General features: G+C 37.5%; 1 protein-coding gene across 1 annotated transcript in view; it reads right to left on the minus strand.

Moving 5' to 3' along the window:
• The window catches only part of MRPS31 (mitochondrial ribosomal protein S31), a 40718-nt gene that overhangs the window by 7250 nt on the left and 9739 nt on the right, over positions 1 to 23729 (minus strand). The window contains exons 3-6 of the mRNA XM_032150740.2: positions 21202 to 21360; positions 19452 to 19592; positions 16580 to 16653; positions 11713 to 11856 (exon numbers count right to left, since the gene is read on the minus strand). Of these exons, the coding sequence (XP_032006631.1) occupies positions 11713 to 11856; positions 16580 to 16653; positions 19452 to 19592; positions 21202 to 21360 (518 nt within the window). The remainder of the gene's footprint in view (positions 1 to 11712; positions 11857 to 16579; positions 16654 to 19451; positions 19593 to 21201; positions 21361 to 23729) is intronic.

The raw sequence follows: 23729 nt of genomic DNA on the forward strand, positions 1-23729 counted from the left end.
ACACACACACACACACACAAAAGATAAGCAGCAAGGACTTAAACTATGGCAAAGTGAACCCATGCTTAAATCTCTGCTCCTTGTGACACCTACCAAATGGCCATAAAAAGAATAAAAAGTACAAAAGCACAAAGATGAAAAGAAAAACAAACAGTAACAGACAAGAGATGGCAGTAAAACTGTAGAAGATGAAAAGTGCACATATGAGTAGTAACTGACTTAGCAGAGGAGAAGATACCAAAACTATCTGTAAAAGAGGAAGACAAGAAGCAAAAAGACTTCAAGAATAGAGGAATCAGGTACCACTGAGGTTATGAGTAGGGATAAGGAACAAAAAACAGGAGGATTCATTGAAAATGGGTTTAGGGAACAGTTAGATCTCCCATGTCCCATCTCCCACGTGCACCTCTAGATGCGTATCCTCCTCCATTCCTGAAGAAGATGAGCAGTTTACTTTTTGGAGAAATTAAAATGGAAAGAGAAAATGAGTTGTTGGATTGATAAGAGGAGAATTAAGTGAAAGTCTGTATGCTGAATGGTTAGACATTCCCCCTCACCCCCAATCCTTTTCCCCCACCCAAAGGAAAAAAAGAGAGCAATAAAGAGGGTATACTATATACAAAAATAAGTTCTAGATAAATAGAAAAAGGCTACAGAGCTATGTACAAATTAAATCTCTATTCACTAAAGACATTCTAAATATTCTAAATTATCTTACAGCCAAGGCCTGTAGCCTCAAGTCAAGCGGTTAGAAGATTTCTCATTGGAGAAACTTAGTGAGAAGAATTATAAATACGGAGTTACAGAAGTCCTTAAATGAAGGTTCCTTCCCAATTCCTCTCAAATGAAGCCACCAGTTAACTAGTCCCATCCATTCACACGCCTCTAACAAACAGCTTTTCATGGCCTTCTTTTCAAGTATAAACAAACATTCAAAGAACAGTAGACATTTTAAGAAAGTGTCTAGCATAAGTGACAGACACCTTCACAGGAACTGATATCTATCTCTCAAATCCATTCTGGCTTTTTATCTTGGTAAAAGAACTAAACATGTGCATGGGCAGGGGATGGTGGCTCATGTCTATAATCTCAGCACGTTGGGAGGCCGAGGCAGGAGGATAGCTTGAAGCCAGGAGTTTAAGACCAGCCTGAGCAACAAAGTGAGACCCCATCTCTACAGAACATTTAAAAATTAGCCAGGTGTGGTGGCGTGCACCTGTAGTCCTAGTACCTGGAACGCTGGGGGCAGAAGGATCAGTCACTTGAGCCCAGGAGTTTGAGGCTGCAGTAAGCTGTGATCACACCGCTGCACTCCAGCCTGAGTGACAGAGTGACACTACACCTCTTAAAAGAAAAGAAAAAAAAAAACCTGTACCTGGCTGTTCAGCAACATTACATTTCCCAGCCCCTACTGGGTTAGGCATGGGCATATGTTTAAATTATTACCAGCAGAACCTAAACAGAAGTGATGTGTGACATTTACAGCCCAGAGCCTTCAAGAGAATGAAACTGGGCCAGGCACAGTGGCTCACGCCTGTAATCTTAACACTTTGGGGAAAAAAAATCTAACACTAAAAAGAAGAACAGCAACCATGCATTTAGCTTTTTTTTTTTTTTTGAGAGAGAGTTTTACTCTTGCTGCCCAGGCTGGAGTGCAATGGCGCAATCTCAGCTCACTGCAACCTCTGCCTCCTGGGTTCAAGCGATTCTCTTGCCTCAGCCTCCTGAGTAGCTGGGATTACAGGCACTCGCCACCATGCCCAGCTAATTTTTGTATTTTTAGTAGAGATGGGGTTTCACCATGTTGGCCAGGCTGGTCTCAAACTCCTGACCTCAGGTGATCTGCCTGCTTCGGCCTCCCAAAGTGCTGGGATCACAGGCGTGAGCCACCGCGCCCAGCCCAATGAAGCATTTGGAAGTTAAAAATATGGCATCAGAAACAAAAATCCAATGGAGAGATTGTAAGATAATAGTTGAGGAATGTCCCCAGAGCACAGAACAAAAGGAGAAAAAGAAAAAGATTGGGAGGCTGAAATTATCAAATAATACAAGAAAATTTACCCAGAATTGAAAAATGAAGTTACTGGATTAAAATTATCTAATAATGTCTAGAACAATGATTGTAAACAAAATCCCTTTCCAAGAATAACCCTCCTGAAACTTATGAATATTATGAAGAGAAGATGCTAAAAGTTACCAAAAAATAAATAAATAAAAGAGATCACATACAATGAATCAAGGATAAGAATGGAAAAAATGGCAAAAGCATTCTCAACGACATAAGACAGTGCAGTAGCTGGGCACGTGGATCATGGCTGTAAGCCCAGCACTCTGGGAGGATGAGGCGAGTGGATTGCTTATTAAGTGCAGGAGTTCAAGACCAGCCTGGGTGACACAGTAAAACCCCGTCCCTAATAAAAATATAAAAAATTAGCCAGGCATGGTGGTGGGTGCCTGTACGGGAGGCCGAGGTGGGAAATAACCTGAGCCTGGGAGGTCAAGGCTTCAGTGAGCCAAGAACGCACCACTGCACTCTAGCCTGGACAACCAGAGTGAGACTCTGACTCAAAAAAAAAAAAAAAAAAAAAAAGGCCAGGTGCAGTGGCTCATGTCTCTAATCCCAGCTATTCGGGAGGCTAAGGCAGGAGAATAGCTTGAACCTGAGAGGTGGAGGTTGCAGGGAGCTAAGATCGCACCACTGCACTACAGCCTGGGTGACAGAGCAAGAAAGACAATGGAGCAAAGGCTTATTGTGAAATAAAACTATTTCCAATCTTGATTTTTATCCTCAAGTAAACCATTAAAAAAGTACCAAGACAGAGGAAAGATATTTTATATATCAAGGGTCTCAAAGCATGTGCTTCAACAAAATGAGATAGAGAAGAAAATATGTGATCCAAAAAGAAAGGGTATCCAACATAGAAGAGACAGAAGTCCCAGGAGGAGGGCAAAATGATAGGAAGACAGTTGTGCCAGAAGACCTAGGTATAGATGACGGCTACAGACAGCTCCAGGCACCCATGGACAAAAAACAAAATTAACAGGAAATCCAATATTTTTGTGCATGTGAATTTGAGAGGCTGTATGAAATGTAGAAAAACTTAGCTAGAGACTCAAGGAAAAACAAAGCAAATAGGAAGAAAAATAAAGCAATTGCTAACTTTGGGTGGGAACAGGGGAACAGGAAAGAAAATACAGTAATTTTTTGTCTTACCATTAAACAATTTTCCAGGCTGGGAACAGTGGCTCACACCTGTAATCCCAGCACTTTGGGAGGCCAAGGCAGGAGGATCACTTCAGCCCAGGAGTTTGAGGCCAGCCTGGGCAACATAGTGAGACCTCATCTTTAGAAAAAAAAATTAGCCAGGCATGGTGGTGTGCCTGTGGTCCTCTCCTTACTAGAAAGGCTGAGATGGGAGGATCACCTGAGCCCAGGAATTCAAGGTTGCAGTGAGCCATGATCCTGTCACTGCACTCCAGCCTGAGTGACGGAGTGAGACCCTGTCCCAAAATACCCCAAGTAACAAAACAACACCCCACACAACTGTCCATAGTCATATTAGTGTAAACAATGAATTCAGGTCTTACAAAAAAATTGTAATATATCTACATTGGAAGGATGAGGAGAAGATATATATACTAGACGACATCTAAAATAGAGGTAAGCATATAATTGAGAAATATAAAAAATAAAACACAGCTAAAAGACTAAAAACTGTTGGCTCTGAGAACAGGCCAAATAGGTGATAAAAAGAACTGCTTTATAAGCCTTGTGCTTTATATTATTACCTTTTATATTAAACTTATATTAAACTAAATGCTTACTATGATTTTTAAAGTCAAATTATTTTAAAAGAAGGCTAAGAGACAAACTGGGAAACATATTTCCAACACATGTAAGAGTTTAAGAATGAAAGTCCATAATACATTGAGTTCCTACAAACACTATTAACAAAGAGCCCAACAGAAACAGTCAAAGGATGTAAAAACGTAAGTCACAGAGGAAGTACAAATAGCCAATAAACATATGAAAAGATTTGTAATCTGGTTATCAATCAGGGAAATGCAAATAAAAACACCACTGATATCATTTTTTACCCAGAACATTTGAAAGGTTAACAATATCCAGTATTAGTTAGGCTGTGGAGAAACAGAATTTTTACATAGTTGGTTGACTGGATATCATTTCAGAAGAGACTTTGTAAGTATTTATTGCCATTGAAAATATACCTATTCTGAATTGTACTCAAACATGTACACAAGAACATGTGTAAAAGGATCTACTATAGTTCCATCATTCAAAAGGAAAATGGTAAAAGAAATTATAGTCTGCATTCATAACAATGGGGCATATAGAACTATAAAATGAATAAGGTCTATCTCTATGTACTGACAAGGAAATGCTTCCAAGACATATTGCTAAGTAACAAAATATACACATACACACACACACACACACACACACACACACACACACACACACTGCAGGACAATATATGTACGGTATGCTCCCATACAAGTCAAATAAAACAGCAGATAAATCCGTAACTGCCATTTAATGCTGAGTGAGAGGACATATATCAAACTATTGACAATGGTTATTTCAGGAAAAAAAGAAGAGAACTGAGGGGTAAAGTACAGTATTCTTTCACACGATTTGACTCTTTTGCAAATAAACTTTATTATCTATGTAATTTAAAATATTTTTAATAAACCAAAGGAGCACAACATAGTAAAGAAAACATAAGAGACAGTGAAACATTAAACATAAGAAGGAAATCCTATATGATGCACAATCAAATAAGGTGACAGATTAATTGTGTCTAATTCTGCTTTAAATATTGAAAACACTTTTAAAATATGGTACAACAAATAAAGGGTGAAATCCAGTTAATAGCAATGACCAATTATTTTTGAGAAGGCCATAGTAGAGCACTGAACCAAACTCAGTCATTTTCACTTTGAATTGTTGTTTCCACTTCTATGTATTATCAAAACTATTATTTATTTTCCTGTCAGTACTTTAAGGCTCCTGTTCACAGGCCATAATCTCATCAAAAACAACAAACAGATCCTGCTACCTGTCAGTTAGCACATACCTAATAATCTTTACACTTCCCCTAATTTTCTCCACACTATACTTGCCCAAATAACAGAGCCCTTCTTTAGGGTTTTATGGTAATTTCAACTTTTCTCACTGTTCTTGTTGGATCATATTACAGCACATATTTCAGATACCCTAGAGGACACATAAGAAGTGAAAAAGTTTAAACCAACTAAAGAATAGAAACAAAAGTGTGATTAACATTCATCCTGACCTTCTTTGCCCACTGAAGCCTCTAAATTGAGAATTACTCACTCTAGGAAAGCATATCAAAAATTAGCCTTAGACTAGCCACATGCAGAAGACTGAAACTGGACCCCCACCTTTGACCATATACAAAAATCAACTCAAGATGGATTAAAGGCTTAAATGTGAAATCTAGAACTATAAAAACCCTACAAGAAGATCTAGGAAATACCATTCTAGACAACAGCCCAGGCAAGGACTTCATGACAAAGTCAAAAAGCAACTGTAGGCAAGGCGCAGTGACTCACCCCTGTAATCACAGCACTTTGGGAAGCTGAGGCGGGCAGATCACCTGAGGTCAGGAGTTCAAGACCAGCCTGGCCAACATGGTGAAACACTGCCTCTTCTAAAAATACAAAAAGAATTAGCTGGGCGTGGTGGCAGGCGCCTGTAATTCCAACTAACTGGAAGGCTGAGGCAGGAGAATCACTTGAACCCAAGAAGCAGAGGTTGCAGTGAGCTGAGATCACACCAATGTACTCCAGTCTGGGCAACAAGAGCAAAAACTCTGTCTCAAAAAAAAAAAAAAAAAGCAACTGTAACACAAACAAAAATTGAGAAGTGGGACCTAATTAAAGAGCTTCTGCACAGCAAATAAAATTTCAAAAAAACAGAAAACCTACAGAATGACAGAAAATATCTGCAAACTATGTATCCAACAAAGGTCTAATATCCAGAATCTATAAGGAACTCAAACAATTGAAGAAGCAAAAAACAATCAACCCTATTAAAAGATGGGCAAAGGACATTCACAGACACTTCTCAAAAGAAGACATACACATGGCCAGCAAACATATGAAAAATGCTTATTATCATGGATCATCCAGGCAATGCAAATCAAAACCACAATGAGATACCATCTCACACCAGTCTGAATAGCTACTATTAAAATGCTGAAAACAACAGATGCTCCTAAGGTTGCAGAGGAAAGGGAATGCTTATAAACTGTTGGTGGGAATGTAAATTAGTTTAGCCACTGTGGAAAGCAGTCTGGAGATTTCTCAAATAACTTAAAACACAACTACCACTCAACTTAGCAATCCGATTACTGGGTATATGCCCAAAGGAATATACATTATTCTATCACAAAGATACATGCATATGTATGTTCACTGCAGCACTATTCACAATAGCAAAGACATGGAATCAACCCCTAGGTGCACATGAATGGTGGACTGGATAAAGAAAATATGGTACATACACACCATGGGATACTATGCAGCTATAAAAATCATGAGGTCATGACCTTTGCTGCAACATGGATGGAGCTGGGGGCCATTATCCTAAGTGAATTACTGCAGAAACAGAAAACCAAATACTGCATGTCCTCACTTATAAGTGGAAGCTAAACGCTGAGTACCTATAGACACAAAGAAGGCAACGACAGACACTGGGGCTTATTTGAGGGTGGAGGGTGGGAGGAGAATAAAGATTGGGAAACCACCTATCAGGTATTACGCTGATTACCTGGGTGACAAAATTATCTGTACACCAAATCCCCTGACACTCCATTTACCCATGTAACAAACTTGCACATGTAACCCTGAACCTAAAATTAAAGTTGGAAATAAAAAAATAGGAAGAAAACACAAATTAGAGACACAAAAAAATAAGAGTTTCAAAAAGGAGTCATAAATTAAAAAGTAAACATTTAGCTATTTGAAAAAAATAATTTCCAATTCCCTAACAACATATGATGTTTTCATATGCCATCCTTATATGTTCTTTGGTAAGGTATCTGAACAGATATTTTGCCATTTTCTTTTTATTATTTATTTATTTATTTTTGAGATAGAGTCACGCTCTGTAGCCCAGGCTGGAATGCAGTGGCACGATCTCTGCCTCCCAGGTTCAAGCAATGTATGTTCACTGCAGCACTATTCACAATAGCAAAGACATTATATACTCCACCTCCCAGGTTCAAGCAATTCGTGTGCCTCAGCCTCCTGAGTAGCTGGGATTACAGGCCCCGCCATCACGCCTGGCTAATTTTTGCATTTTTAGTAGAGGCGGGGTTTCACCATGTTGGCCAGGCTGGTCTCAAACTCCTTACCTGAGGTGATCCTCCCACCTCAGCCTCCCAAAGTGCTGCGATTACAGGCATGAGCCACTGCACCCAGCCCATTTTATTTTTATTTATTTATTTTTGAGATGGAGTCTTGCTCTGTCACCTAGACTGGAGTGCAGTGGCGAGATCTCAGCTCACTGCAACCTCCCTGTCCTGAGTTCAAGAGATTCTCATGCCTCAGCCTCCTGAGTAGCTGGAATTACAGGTGTGCACCACCAAGCCTGGCTAATTTTTATATTTTTAGAGGAATTGGGATTTCACCATGTTGACCAGTCTGGTCTCAAACTCCTAATCTCAACTGATCCACCCACCTGGGCCTCCTAAAGTGCTGGGATTATAGGCATGAGCCACTGTGCCCGGCCATATTTTGCACTTTATTTTATTTTACTTTATCTTATTTTATTTATTTTGAGACGGAGTTTCACTCTTGTTGCCTAGGCTGGAGTACAATGGCGCAATCTCGGCTCACCACAACCTCCGCCTCCCGGCTTCAAGCGATTCTCCTGCCTCAGCCTCCCGAGTAGCTGGGATTACAGGCATGCGCCACCACGCCTGGCTAATTTTGTATTTTTAGTAGACATGGGGTTTCACCATGTTGGCCAGGCTGGTCTTGAACTCGTGACCTCAGGTGATACACCTGCCTCAGCCTCCCAAAGTTCTGGGATTACAGGTGCGAGCCACCACGCTCAGCCAAGCATTTTAAATATGTATTTTGTATACCTGTCTTTTATCACAGATATGTGTTTTGCAAATATTTTCTCCTACACTGTGGCTTGTCTTTTTATATTTTAACAGTGTCTTTCACAGTGCAAACGTCTTATTTTTAATATAGTTCAACTTACCACTTTCTTCTTTCATGGATCATGCTTTTATGTTGTATTAAAGAAGCCAACCCTCCCCCCCCAACAAATCCCCCTCCCCCATAAAAACCAGCCTTAGAAACACTCTGTTACTGGGTAGGTGTAAATGTGATTAAATTTAGTTAAAATCAAAGTAGAGGCTAAAATAAAAACGTATCACTAACAATCCAACATATAAAACTAGTGCCAAGTCTAAGTGAGAACAATTCCACCTAATAGCGCTTGTAAATCTCCATGCAGGCAAAGCACAAGGGAAGGGACTAACAAGTTCTTGAAACAGAAACAGAAAAAAAGCTCTTCTCAATTGGAAAAATAATTTATATGCATTAAGTGGCAAAACAACAAACCTTAATTTTTTATATAATGGAAAAACACCATACTGAGAACTAAATTGTAAACACGATATGTCACTTTGTCATTTTCAATATTATGTTCCAATACTACTAAAAACAAAATAAAACATCTTTCCCCAAAAGAATCCAAATAAATCTTCACAAAGCTAATTATTAGTAGGGAAAGAAAGGTATTTCATTCATTTCAACATTTAAGTATAAGAAATATGAAAGAAAGTTATTGAATTGTTGAGGCTCCAGGTTACAATGCCAGTTTCTCAAAGTACAAGTTTCTAAGTGTGTACCCAGGGCAGCGATCAAAGTAAGAGTTTTATAGTCCTTTCCTGTTTTTACTTCAGATAACAATTGCCTTAAGGAGCTGAAAATGAGTTACTGATCACCTCCTTTTCCAACCCTGAAATATCAATAATATGCAGTGTCATGTGGATAGCTGTCACATTTATCTCCCCAACCTGACCAAAAAAACATGTTTCTCTCCTTTTTTAGAAATTAAATTTTCTCAGAAACCAGGTCAAATTTAAGATAAATTCCGTTGGAGTTTGATCACTCAAGATCAATTTGATGCACTTAAGTGTTTCACTGCTGATGACAACATACCATGAGTTCGTGCTTTCCTAACACTCTATTTGGTGGTTCCCAGATAATACATACTATCCTTGCTAATATTTTAAGATTTAAAATGTTCCAGTATAAAGTAAAATTTTGAAAAATAAAATGTTACAGTATACAATGGAAAACAGTAACAGAAGCAAACCCCTTCACAATGTTGTTGCTGTAGAAACAGGGATGATGATGGTGATGATGCTCTACTTGTTTAACCTCACTTAATTCTCACACCAATCTTGTATAATGAGTCCTATTATTATTCCCAACATTTTAGAGATGAAGGAAGTAAGGCTTAGAGAGATCAAGTCTGTAACTTACTCAGGATCTGGAACTTCTAAAACCACTATGCTTCACTGACTCTCCTGAATAAAGTCACATTGTTATACCTCAATACTGTTTTTTTTTTTCTTTCTTTTCTTTTTTTTTTTTTTGAGACAGAGTTTCACTCTGTCACCCAGGCTGGAGTGCTGTGGCACGATCTTGGCTCACTGCAATCTCTACCTCCTGGGTTCAAGTGATTCTCCTGCCTCAGCCTCCCAAATAGTTAGGATTACAGACATGAGCCACTGTGCCCGGCCTAATACTGGGTTTTTAAATCAGGTTTTTAACCATGAGGACTTGGAACACCCAAGTTTCTTCAAATAATGAAATCCAAACATGTTTTAAGAGTAAACCAAATCTTCCCTTAATATCAGATATTATTTTACAGAGAGGATACTGAGACCCAGGAGCTTAAATAATTTCCTCAAAGGCAAATGGCTAAAATGGACAGGGCTGGTACTCAGGTTTGCACAACTAAAAAGGCGTTGGTTTTTTTATGTTACCCTGATACCTCCTAGAACACAGAAACTATACTTTAAGCAATATACAGTTTATGTAATACATGAAACACAGTATGCTATATTATTGCAAGTACAGTATGAATATACAGGCCAGGTGCGGTGGCTCACGCCTGTAATTCCAGCACTTTGGGAGGCCAAAGAGGGTGGATCACCTGAGGTCTGGAGTTTGAGACCAGCCTGGCCAATACTGCAAAACCCCATCTCTACTAAAAATACAAAAATTAGCTCAGGAGGCTGAGGCATGAGAATTGCTGGAATTCTCATGGTAGAGGTGGAGGTTGCAGTGAGCCGAGATCGCGCCACTGCACTCCAGCCTGCGTGACAGAGTGAGACTCCATCTCAAAAAACAAAACAAAATGAATATACAAAATATTAAGAATTTGCTAAAAGAATCTCTAAGTCTCTGAAGGTTTCCTATAAAAAGTTAACACTTTATGTTAATTATATTATTTACATATAAGACTAAATATTTCTGATACTTAAGCTTCCATTCCACCTATTAATCCAACAAATAAAGATTATCAAAAATTAAGATATTACAATGATACCATTAACATTATGAAGGTTAAAATACAGACTACATTTTCCTAAGACTTATTTAGGCTTTTCCAACTTCTAGCTAATCTTACCCTAAAAGTAAATGAATCTTTTCTTTTTTTGTTTGTTTTTTGAAATACAGTTTCACTCTTGTTGCCCAGGCTGGAGTGCAATAGCACGATCTCGGCTCACTGCAACCTCTGCCTCCCGGGTTCAAGCGATTCTCCTGCCTCAACCTCCTGAGTAGCTGGGATTATAGGCATGCGCCATTATGCCTGGCTAATTTTGTATTTTTAGTAGAGACGGCATTTCACCATGTTGGTCAGGCTGGTCTCGAACTCCTGAACTCAGGCTATCTGCCCGCCTCAGCCTCCTAAACTGCTGGGATAACAGGCGTGAGCCGCGCCCAGCCATACATCTTTTCTATTTCAAAATACATCTATAAATTTAATTAAAATGTTTAGCTGATGACAACATGGGTATCATAAAAAATAAATAGCATAGTAATACTGTTTTTCTTTTGATTTAGGAAGAGGTAACGTCTCCAAAAAATACCCAGTAAAGTAGATGATATTCTGTTGCCAGTTCAAAGCGCCTATATTATGCAGGCAAAGATTTCCAAAGCGTACTGTTTTTGCTTTGAGTGGCTCATACAAGTTCCTTGCACCTCATTAATGCAATGGTTTTATGACTAAAGGACACCAGCGTGAGACTTCTAAGAGTTGTAATGTTCTCCAAAATTTAAGTATAATCTTATACGCCTTATTTAATTTATTGAAGATTCACCAAGTAATATCCTGTTTAGCGATTAGAAAACTGGTATCATTTGCAGTTCTCAGTCCTTTTACATCATAGAAATTCATGACGGATTTTTGCCATATAGTTTTACTTCTTCATTTTTCCTTACCGAATATCTAAAAATAAGTGAAATTCTAACATCTTTTTTAAAAAACCTTGTCAGATTTATTTTAGGACACCATGAAGATATCGACAAAACATTTTGAAATTCATGTAAGTATCTACACTCTAAAAGTAAATATCTGGCAGAAATAATCTCAATCAATACATTTTATAACCCCCTGAAATTAACACTTACCTGCTTCATTGTTAATTGGGAACTCCCATAGTTTCCCCTCTTTTGTCCACTGGATTAGCTCTTCAAATCCATTCTGAAGGGGTTGTTCATTTACTGCGGCTAACTGCTTAGCAAATTCCACATCCCAAAGTGAAGGTGATGTGTCTACATAATAAAGACATTTTAGATAAGAACAAGTCAATGTAAGTATCTTTTTTTTAAAAGTTACAACCAATCCTGAATTGATCATGTATTTTTCAGACCTGACATTCATAATTAAATAGTATATAATAAAAAGTTACTGAGAGATAACTGCAAAAATTATATTAAAAATTGTAACTACAATAATGGCAAGCTTAACTTTTGTTTTCCAACAATGCCAGGTAATCACTGCCCCCTCTACTGGAAAGAAAAAAATAAATTTGTATTTTGTTTAAGGGTATTTTTATGCATGTGAATGTTTTTTGTAGAACATGTGACTTTCATTTTTAAAGTCTAGCCTGTTTATCTTTAGTCTATCAAAATTAGTCACAAATGTACTACTGTCAACAACCAAAGAAGTTAAATTAACAGAATAACAATAAAACTGCTAATGAATACTGAGTGCTTCCTCTGTGCTTAAATGCATTTTATGCATTAGTGCATGTAATCCTCACAACCAACCCTATGAGTAACGTATTATCATGTTGGCTAATTACTACTATCAAATTACGTTTCAATAATTTACTTTGGAAACTTCAGATCATCTTTTGAAAATGAGCCATATTCCCATCAGTGACTGCTGCTGGGAACATAAAATAGTACAACCACCTTGGAAAACAGTTTGATAGCTTCTTAAAAAGTTACAATATATCTATTATTCAACATAGTCGTTTCATCCCTGGATATATTCACCCAAGAGATAATACATGTCCACACAAAGACTCGTACACAAAAGTTAATCGCAGCTTTCTTTGTAATAGCCAAATGTGGGTTGTAATTTGGGAAACAACCCAAATGTCCACTAACAGGTGAATAGGTACAAAAATATGATACAGCCATACAATTGTATCCTACTCAGTAATAAAAATGCGTTACTAGTACATGTAACAGAATATGGATGAATCTCAAATCATTATGCTGAGTCAAAGAAGCCAGATGCAAAGGAGTATATACTATTTGATTTCAGTTATGTACAGTTCTAAAAGATGCAAACTAATCTATTGTAACAGAAGGCAGATCTATGGTTGCCTACATACTGTGTGTGGGGTGTGTGTGTTTGCATGTATTGCAAAAGGACACAAGGAAACTGGAGGGTCATGAAAATGTTTAAAATTATAACTGGTAGTTTCATGGGTGCATATATTTGTCAAAATTAGTCAAGTTATATACTTCAAATATATGCAATTTGTTGCACACGAATTATACCTTAATAAAGTTGTAAAAAGAAAATGAATATCAATATCTATCCCTTGGCTACCTTTTCCCCTATATTTTTATTCTTTGGTTATTTTACCAACATCTTTTATCTTTCTTATTTTTTTCTGTGTGATATCACTTTTTAAAATAAATGAGGATCATATAGTTTGGTAATCTACTTTTTTCACTGAATGCTTGCATCAGTATCCCATTTTATATATATATATTTTACATATATATGTATCACAATCCCTCACTATTGAATATTTTGATCATTTATATATTTTCTCTTTTAAATACTATAGTGACAAATATCCTTGTAGTTACACTTTTGCGCATATCTGTAATATTTCCTTAGAAAAAATTCCTAGGAACACAATTTCTGGGTTAGAGGCATAGATTGCATATGATTTATCCTCCAGCTTACCTCTTTACCCACTTTTGCCAAGCCCACTAAAGCATATCAACAAATAGCTCAATTACTCTTCTACCTGGGTAAGCCTTATTTTATCTATTTTGCTTTTTCTGAATTTATTTCTATGAGCCTTTATGTGCAGAAATGTGTCTAGCCACACACTGACTGCTAGATATTAAGTATTTTGGATTAGATCATCTGATACTGGGAAACAATCAGTTGTTAGCCTTAACTAGCCACATTTACAAAGCAATCTCACCAGTAAAATAACTTAATTGTCTCAGTTATCTTTTACGTGGTGGTCACTCACCCACCCATGTCTTTTCCATCATCATTAGGATCATCACTATACTTTTACACTTGCTAATATTTGTAAGCATTTGTTAAATATGTACTATGTTCCAGGCACTGTGCCTGATACTTTTCTCAGATTACCTCATTTAATCTTTGAGACGTATGTAGTAGCCCTCATTTTATAGGTGGGGAAAAGTTAGTAAGGCAGAATCTGAATTTGAATCCAGTTCTACACAACACCAACACTCTTTCTGTTAAGCTATACTGCCTGTCGACTCTAGGATAACCAGTAGGGCCTACGAGTATATCCTTTGTAGCAGTGGTAAGAACTTAGTGGGGAACAAGACATGGGAATCATGGAACAGAATAACTCATTCAATCAGTCAATAAAAAAATTACTGAATGCCAACTGTTATTTCCAGCATTATTTCAGGTGGTAGGAAAACAACAGTGAACAATTGCTAAATTTACATTTCCGCATTTTGCTATTGTATTTAATTGGGAACAAAAACCATTCTTTAGATTCATGCAAGTATAGCATATTCAAATAGTACCTTCATTAGAGTAAATTATTAAAGTTGTGTGCTATTTTCCTCACTAGAGTATAATAATTTGATATTGTTTTATAAAATATATAAAACTTCAATGCTTCCTTGCCAACTAACTTCAGTTTTAGAAATAAGATTTTTTTATTTTAAAAAGTAAGCTGGTTCCTTCAAGAATCTCAAGAATCTTCAAGTGCTTCTTTTGGCTGGACAACAGCAGCTGCGCTGACAACCAATTTCTTTCTTTTTTTTTTTTTTGAGACAGTTTTGCTCGTCACTTAGGCTGGAGTGTAATGGTACAATCTTGGCTCACTGCAACTTCCGCCTCCTGGGTGCAAATGATTCTCCTGCCTCAACCTTCCGAGTAGCTGGGATTACAGGCACCCAACACCATGCCCGGCTAATTTTTGTATTTTTAGTAGAGACGGGGTTTCACCATGTTGGCCAGGCTGGTCTCAAACTCCTGACCTAAGGTGATCCACCCGCCTCGGCCTCCGAAAGTGCTGGGATTACAGGCGTGAGCCACCGCACCCGGCCAACAAATTCCTTTCTGATGCACGCTTAACCATTTGAGAAGGGGAGAGGCGATTCCTTGTCCCTATGCATTTTGCACTTTCTTTTCATCATACACAAGAGAATGCAGTTTTTGTAATAGAAGGGGGTTGTTCTTTTAGCTTCACCTTCAGTTCAAATGAACAAACACTGAATTAACTTCTTTCCTCTATAGATAGATATTTTACAGTACAGTTTGTTCAAAAAAGAATTTAAGATTTAAGACACCTAGTTCCTATGATCTGTAAGCCACATGAGTAGGTGCTACATGAATGAGAAATATAGCCCCTAATAGTCTATTAAATAGAGGGAAAATCAAAAGTTCGTATAAGTAACTGTAGAAAGATTAAATGAGCCTTTGGAGGCCCGCCTAGGAACTTATCTATCATATACAACATTCTTTTTTTTTCCCCCTTTGAGATGGAGTCTCACTTTGATTCTTAGGATGGAGTATTATAGCACAATCATAGCTCACAGCAGCCTCAAATTCTGGGCTCCAGTGATCCTGCCACTTCAACTTCCCAAGTCGCTCGGATTACAGGCATGCACCACCATGCCTAGATAATTTTTTTCTATTTTTTAGAGAAAGGGGCTATGTTGCCCAGGCTGGTCTTGAACTTCTAGTCACAAACCATCCTGTTGTCTCAGCCTCCCAAGTCCATATACAACATTGTTTCTACCAATATCCAAAAAACTAACTTCTTTTCTTTAGAAATGCTCATCACTTATACACTAGAGACCATTTGTATTAAGTTTCTTCATTTATTTTACTAGTAAACTAAATTTAATGTCAAGCAAGAGGACACTTATTTCTCTTTTAGACTTAAAATGGCAAATTTCTTACCCAAAGAAAACACTACAAGTCTGTTAAATATATTCCTTGAATGTTCTTCCCATCTCCTGAACAATCACTAAGTCACTTCAGTAAGTTATTTTGTAAATACTATCTCCTCTTCTAAGCTGCCTAAGGCCAGGAACCAGTATAGCTTTATATAATAGCATAGAGATACACTGTAAATGGTAGTTATTATTGTTCTAACCCAAATTAGTAGCTAATCTGGACCTCTGGATTCGGTAATTGGTAGTACTTACCTCCCGCTGTCTCACAGAATGCAACATTTCAAGGTGGAAGCCTGACCAAAACTAGCAATGTTGACAACTGTAGTGTGATGTGTCCCCCACCAGGTTACTTAAGAGCATATGTGTGTTGCTTGGATCCTGAAGGCTGGGCAGGGAGCCAAGGCCATGGTGCCTAGCTGAGAAGCAGGTGTCCCTGAGAACCCAAACATCCCAGGGCATACCTGGGAACATATCAGGTAACACTGTCGTCGTGCAGAGTAGGCAAACAGAACATTAGCTGAAAGGCTGCTTAGAGATGGGAGGCAGGGTGACTCTAGAGCTGCTCAGGAATGTCCAGTATGTAATGTAAGTCCTAGTAAACTCATCTATTCATCAAGCTGGACTTGCCCAAATTATTCTTTGGTCTCTTGACGCCTTCCCAGTTTAGGGGGACATTACAGTCCCAAGTTTTCCTTGTAACAACCGCCACATTCGTAAGCAGGATCCAGGCCAATGACAGAATGGAATATTAAAATATCCAGCTATTACACCATTAGAACACTAAGGACATCTTGGAAGGATGGAATGTCTCTCCACCTGAGAAAGAGTGTTATTCTTAACAAACCTGTTTCAGGTGCTTCTTCAGTAACTGCCATCATGTCAAAAATATTAAGTCTTTTCCCTGTGAATATATTTTTCCTAAGTCCAAAAAAAGAAAATAACATTTTAATGAATATATTTTAAACTGTCAACAAAAATTATGAGAAAATATCTTAAGTGAAATATTCTATGCAGAAATTAAAAATAATTCCACTGACCCACATCAAAAATATTAGCTAAATTGCCACATTTTAGGACCGATAAACAAAAAACAGAAATTTTTTGAAATTTTGCTTCATAATACTTGAAGTTTTGCTTCATAATACAACAAATCAGTTACAGCAATTTAATTTCCAAAATACCTAATTGAAAAGATTAGCTTAATTTGCCATAATTTTTATTTTTTCGCTTTTATATTAAGGTTTTAAAAACTCCACGTTGTGAAAAACTATAACTATGCCAAAATAGAAGCTGTTAAAGTCAACATTTGTCTTTAAGGGCAGAAAACACTGCAATGTTTAATTACAAATTATAATTATAAAAGATTGCATTGGTAAATCACAACATTCCCTTTCATAAGGCAATCATTCTGTATTTTAAAATAATTATTAACTTTCTTTACATGACTTTTTAATTAACTATTGAAATTAATATCAGAGAGTTAATAGGTAACATTTTCTTACACACTTGATAATCAACTGCTTTATGCATCAATTCACATATTTACTGGAATACATTTACTGGCAGATTAAAATCCAGTTTATAAACTGGATGGCTGGCCAGGCGAGGTGGCTCACGCCTGTAATCCCAGCACTTTGGGAGGCCAAGGCAGGTGCATTACCTGAGGTCAGGAGTTTGAGACCAGCCTGGCCAACATGGTGAAACTCTGTCTATACTAAAAATACAAAAAAAATTAGCCAGGTGTGATGGCATGTGCCTGTAATCTCTGCTACTTGAGAGGCTAAGGCAGGAGAATCCCTTGAACTCAGGAGGCAGAGGTTGCAGTGAGCCGAGATTGCGCCACTACACTCCAGGCTGGGAGATAAGAGCGAGACTCCGTCTCAAAGAAAAATAAAAAATAATAAACTGGAGGGTTAGTTTTAAAAATAATTTTGAATTCTTGTTTTTTTTATAAACTAAATTACTTCTCTCTACTAAACAGAAATAACTGGAAAAAATGCAAATACCATATTAACGTTAAATAACGTGATCTCAAATCATATAATCTTCCCTCTAGCAGGTTCCAAGTTATTTGTAAACAAAGGCTTTTGCGCTCCATAACTCTCTTCAGTGCCTTGCATTCTTCTCCCTCAACCGCATGTCTGATAAACAGGATGGTGGATTAAAGCAAGTCACAGCAGAGGGCAAATGCCTTGATAAAGTATTCAATTTCAAAAGAGGAACGTACTACAAAGAGAGGGAATGGACATTTGCTGAGCACCTACTATGTACCAGATAGTTTACACGTGTTTCTTTTCCATTCCTTAAGAAAGCCATTTAAGCTAGGTTTCACTTTCAGCATTTTATAGCTAGGGAAACAGGCTGATGGAGGCTATAAAAGGTGCCCCAGTCACAGAATTAGTCAGTGGCAGTGCCAACATTCTGAGGCAGGCCAGTGCGAACTGTCAATCTCCAACAGAAAAAATCAATCCAGGCCTGGGTTGTCTGGGGTTGATATCCCAGATCCTGCCCCAGTCATAGCAGGGTGAACAACTTGGCGTCTCGCCATTGCTTCCCCTTACTCGCCTCTAGCTGGCTTTTTAACACACTGAAGGCACAGAAAACCCTTTCCTACTTGCTTCTAATTTTTAAAATATTAAATATCAAATCTAATATTAAAAATCAAATTATAATATACCATCCTAATGTAGTTGCACAGAATCATGTCCAAGATGAATGATTCAGTTAAATATTCTCGAGGATTAACTGATTCAGTTAAATATTCTTAAGTAAAACTCCAAGTACACCTTCTCCTTTATTCAATAATATGTAACAGATACTAAATCACTTTAAATTAGTAATTCAAATAATCTTCCAAAGTCACCATAACCTCTTGAACTTCCGGTGTTAACTGCTGACCACCTTTTCCAACTTTCCTGTATAAATCAGTAATTTAACACCCAGAAGGAGTTAACTCAAGTTTCTGATTTTACTTAAAACAAATCCACGGAATACACAATGCATTGAAAACACTCCAGTTGTGAGCATATCCTGCTACAAAGACAAGTTAATTTTTGTCAGACCATGCCAAAATATCTGGTTCCTCCTTCCCATCTATCACTTTCAGGGTTTAAAGAAGAAAAAGAACAGAAACGTTATGCAAATACAGAACAACTTTAGATTCTAAAATAACTATGTAAGGCATGGCTCAGCATCTTTAAGAACTTCAAATCAGTAAATTCAAATGGCCACAAATAATCTACCATTTTAAAGTATTATATAAACTTTTTTCCTCTTGCCTTTCCTTCTCATTGATGGTGGGTTATTTCTCTAAGGTATACCAACAGACAAGCATGTATTGAGATACAAAGGCTATGTGAATACAGTATTAGACACTTATATTTAAAATGAAAAATAATGTTTCTCACAAAATACTTATTTGCTCAGAATTCAGTCAGCTCCGCTTACTCTAAATCAAAGGACCCCTATTCATCATGGGTAGATGTGAAGCATGGCCCATTTTGATTTCAGGTATGGAAAACTACAGGACTGGCTAAATCCAGCACATGGTTCCCTCTCTAGAAAGTGGTATATAGAGAGTAAGAACACAGATGTAAATGCATTCATAATGTTCAGATATCCAACAGCAATAATACACACACGCAATAAGGTAAATCTACAGTTAAGGTAAAAACAAACTACACAAACAAAACCCAGCAGATTACAAAGCCTGATACCTTTTTCTAAGATCATCGGTCTTCTCCTGGCCAGGATAATTGTCATAGCCTTCATCAAACTGAATCTGAAGCTCTGGTCTTGAACGAACTCTAGCTGTAGCAGATCTGGCAACTTTCATATCTGATATTATGTTACTGAAACTGAAATAACAAAAAGGTCAAGTGTATTAGAAATCTTAGCTACAGAACAGTAATAAACTTCCTTAAACAGGAGACTGAGATCATTTCATTCTTATTTCATTTTTATGCACTAATGACACAGCATAAAAATGTTTAAATAAAAAACGTCACCTATTAACATTCACATAACACAGAACATTACAATTTATGTTTACTTTCATCTTTTAAAGATGAACTTCAGAAATCTTCATTTAAAATGTGTCTCATGAAAAATTATTCAGAGAAAATGATAGGAAAGTAAAATCAGTATCTGTTATACCTATCACCTACATCCAATAACTAAATTAAAACCAAGAGTTAGCCATATTTATTTGTTGCTTTTTATTTGTTCAAACACAAATAAAATGAGTCACTGAACTGACAGTCCAGATATCTATGTCTTCTTTTTTTTTTTTTTTTTTTTGAGATAGAGCTTTGCTCTGTTGCCCAGGTTGGAGTGCAGTGGCGCGATCTCGGCTCACTGCAACCTCTGCCTCCTGGGTCCAAGCAATTCTCCTGCCTCAGCCTTCCGAGTAGCTGAGACTACAGGCGTGTGCCACCATGCCAGGCTAATTCTTTGTGTTTTTAGTGGGTTTCACTGTGTTAGCCAGGATGGTCTTGATCTCCTGATGTGGTGATCCGCTCGCCTCAGCTTCTCACAGTGCTGGGATTACAGGAGTGAGCCAATGCGTCTGGCTTTTTTTTTTTTTTTTAATTACAGTTTCTTGTCTCACACTATTGCCCAGGCTAGAGTGCTGTAGTGAGATCACAGCTCAACGCAACTTCAAATCCTGGACTTAAGTGATCCTCCCGAGGCTGGGCGCAGTCCAAAGTAGCTAGACTTCAGGTACACGCCACCATGCTCAGCTAATTTTTTTATGTTTTGTAGAGATGGAGTCTTGCTTTTTTGTCCAGGCTGGTCTCAAATTCCTGACCTCAAGTGATCCTCTTGTCTTAGCCTCCCAAAGTGCTGGGATCATGGGCATGAGCCAGCACACGGCCATTTCTTTTCGTTTCTTGAAATAAATCTGGTACACATGCTCATTGAGAACAACTGATTTAGATCACTCTCCAAAATGAGGCAGTGTTACTGCTTACTATACTTACTACTTACTATAATGTAGGCAGCAAGTAGTATAACATGGTATAAAATAATGAGAGATGAAGAGAGTAAGTGGAACAATGTCAGATGAAATACAGAAGGGGAAAAAGAGAAGGCAACACACCTGAAGATTATCATACCATGCATAAAACCAGCAAGGTATTTAACTGAAAAAAATTACTTTTCTCAGAGAAGCTACCTTATTCTGTTATTTATTTTTAATAACATTACTGAATTTACCATTTATTTTTTCATGGACAAGAAACTGTAACTTCCTAAAAGGAAACTTTATTCAATTGTTTTTTTAAAAACTATAATCATACTTAAGACATAAGTTTTTCAAAAAGTTGAATTGCTAAAAGTATATGGTATATTTTATATACAAATTCCACTTACGTGGTATATATTATGTGTATTACTCACTAGCCACATGAAAATGGCCCATTTTGCAATATAAACATTACTGACTTAAGGGTTTGATTCACTCACCTAATTTTAGGTCGTTCTGCATCTCTCTGTGCCCTTGACTCTTCCTCATGCTGCTGGAGCTGGCTCAGCAGCTCTGACTTGGTTGTTTGCTTATCAAAAGGGAGAGAATCTGCCACAGCAGATGCAGCTGCCACCAACTCAGGACTCAGGGGCTCAATTCTGAAAAAGGAAATGAAAAATAAATGAGAAAGAAAAAAAGAGATTGGCCAGGTGTGGTGGCTCATGCCTGTAATTCCAGCACTTTGGGAAGCCGAGGCAGACAGATCACTTGAGGTCAGGAGTTCGAGACCAGCCTGGCCAACATGGTGAAACCCCATTTCTGCTAAAAATACAAAAATTAGCTGGGCGTAGTGGCACGCGCCTGTAAATGCCAGCTACTTGGGAGGCTGAGGCAAGAAAATTGCTTAAACCCGGGAGGTGGAGGCTGCAGTGAACCAAGATCACGCCACTGCACTCTAGACTGGGAGACAGAGTGAGACTCTGTCTCAAAAAAACCAAAACAAAACAAACAAAGAAAACCAAAAAACAAAAAAGAAGAGATTGCTTATTACACCATTAGTTTAGTGAAAAGTAAAATGATTTTTGGAGAAAACTTTGGTGTTCAAAAAAGTATTCAATTCAATTTCTGACAAAGGCAAGAATTCTCAACTATTAGGTACCGGTTTTATATAAACTTTGAAATGTTAAATGTTAAAATTAATGGATATTTGCTGAAGAACAACACTAACTCAGAACAATATATTAAGGTAGAGGGGTGAGGGACAATCAGCCTCAAAAATTATAAATTAGTGGAATTTTTAATTAGATGCTATTGTATTTCAGAAACAATATATATTTTAAGCAAATATAAAGGCAGGTTAACCAGTTCGCAGAAACTTTACTGGAACCAACCTAAAAGTCTATCATCAGAATAGAAAAACAAATTGTGATACATCCATACAATGGAAGAGTACTCAGCTCATGACAACATGAATGACTTTCACAGACATTAGATCAAGTGAAAGAAGTTGGACACAAAGAATATAAAATACAAAAATTAGCCAGGCATGGCAGTGCGTGCTTGTAAAATCCCAGCTACTCTGGAGGCTGAGACATGAGAATTGCTTGAACCTGGAAGGTGGAGGTTGAAGTGAGCCAAGATTGTGCCACTGCACTCCAGCCTGGGTGTCAGAACTAGACTCTGTCAAAAAAAAAAAAAAAAAAAAAAAATCTGTATGATTCCATTTATATCAAGTTCCAGAACAGGGAACACTAATCTGAGGTGAAAAAAAAAATCAAAACAGCAATTGCCTCAGGACTGATGGCTACTGACTGGGAAGGTGAAAATGAAAAACATAGTGTTTTGGTAAGTGTGTGGGTCACAGGGGCTTATCCGTTTGTCGAAATCCTACAGCTAAGATTTGTACACTTTAATATACTTAAATTTTACCTAAAAAAAAGAGCCATAAATCATCATCAAGTAGGAGATGGAAAGTGGGTGAAGGCATAGATGATACAAGAATGGCAAAATGTTGATCACTGTTGAAGTTGGGCAACAGTAGAAAGGGGTTATACCATTTTGTGTTCTTCGCATATGTTTTAAATTTTTCATAAGAAAGAGCTTTTAAAAGCTTCCTAAATCAGAGCAAGTTAACAGAAAAACATTCTATTATAAAAAGAAAATAAATTATTTACAACATTTTCTCCTTTTTTTTTTTTTAAGAGACAGGGATCTCAATATGTCCTCAAGTCTGGCCTCAAAGTCCTGGGTTCAAGCAATCCTCCCATTTCATCTTCCTGAGTAGCTGTGACTATAGCCATCTGACACCATGCCTGGCTATTTGCAACATTTTTCAACTCACTGAGAACTGACATCTCAATGAGTGGGATCCAAATTAATGTTTTACTATACCTGCTTTCTATATTATGATCCGTTACCTAATACGAAAGTTAAACTTCCCAAATTCCTGAAGTTCTTGGAGAAAGATTTTAAGGACTTAACTAAGGTATGAAAGATCTAAAATCTGATAGGAATAGAAGAAAACCAGAAGAACGAAACAAGGGGTCGGGCATGGTGGCTCATGCCTGTAATTCCAGCACTTTGGGAGGCTGAGGCGGGAGAATCGCTTGAGCCCAGGAGTTTTGAGACCAGCCTGGGATAGAGAAAAAAAAGAAAAGAAAAGGGAAAAAAAAAATTAGCCAGGTGTGGTGGCATATGACTATAGTCCCAGCTACTGGTGAGGCTGAGTGGGAGGATCACATATTCTTGAGCACAGGAGGTAGAAGCTGCAGTGAGCCATGATTTTTCCACTGCACTACAGCCTGAGCCACAGAGTGAGAGTCTGTCTCAAAAAAAAAAAAGAAAAGAAAAATAGAGAAATGTAACAGTTAAAATAAAATGTGCTTTTAAAACTGTTATCTGTGAATAAAGCTTTAACCTTATTCCAAAGTCATTGTATTTCTTTCATAAACTGCTTGTGAACTTCATTTTCAAATTTTAATATATTTGATCAAAGTATACACAGAACATAGATGAATATTCATTTTCT

This window comes from Hylobates moloch, unplaced genomic scaffold (genome assembly GCF_009828535.3).
Source record: "Hylobates moloch isolate HMO894 unplaced genomic scaffold, HMol_V3 SCAFFOLD_4, whole genome shotgun sequence".
Lineage (NCBI taxonomy): Eukaryota > Metazoa > Chordata > Mammalia > Primates > Hylobatidae > Hylobates > Hylobates moloch.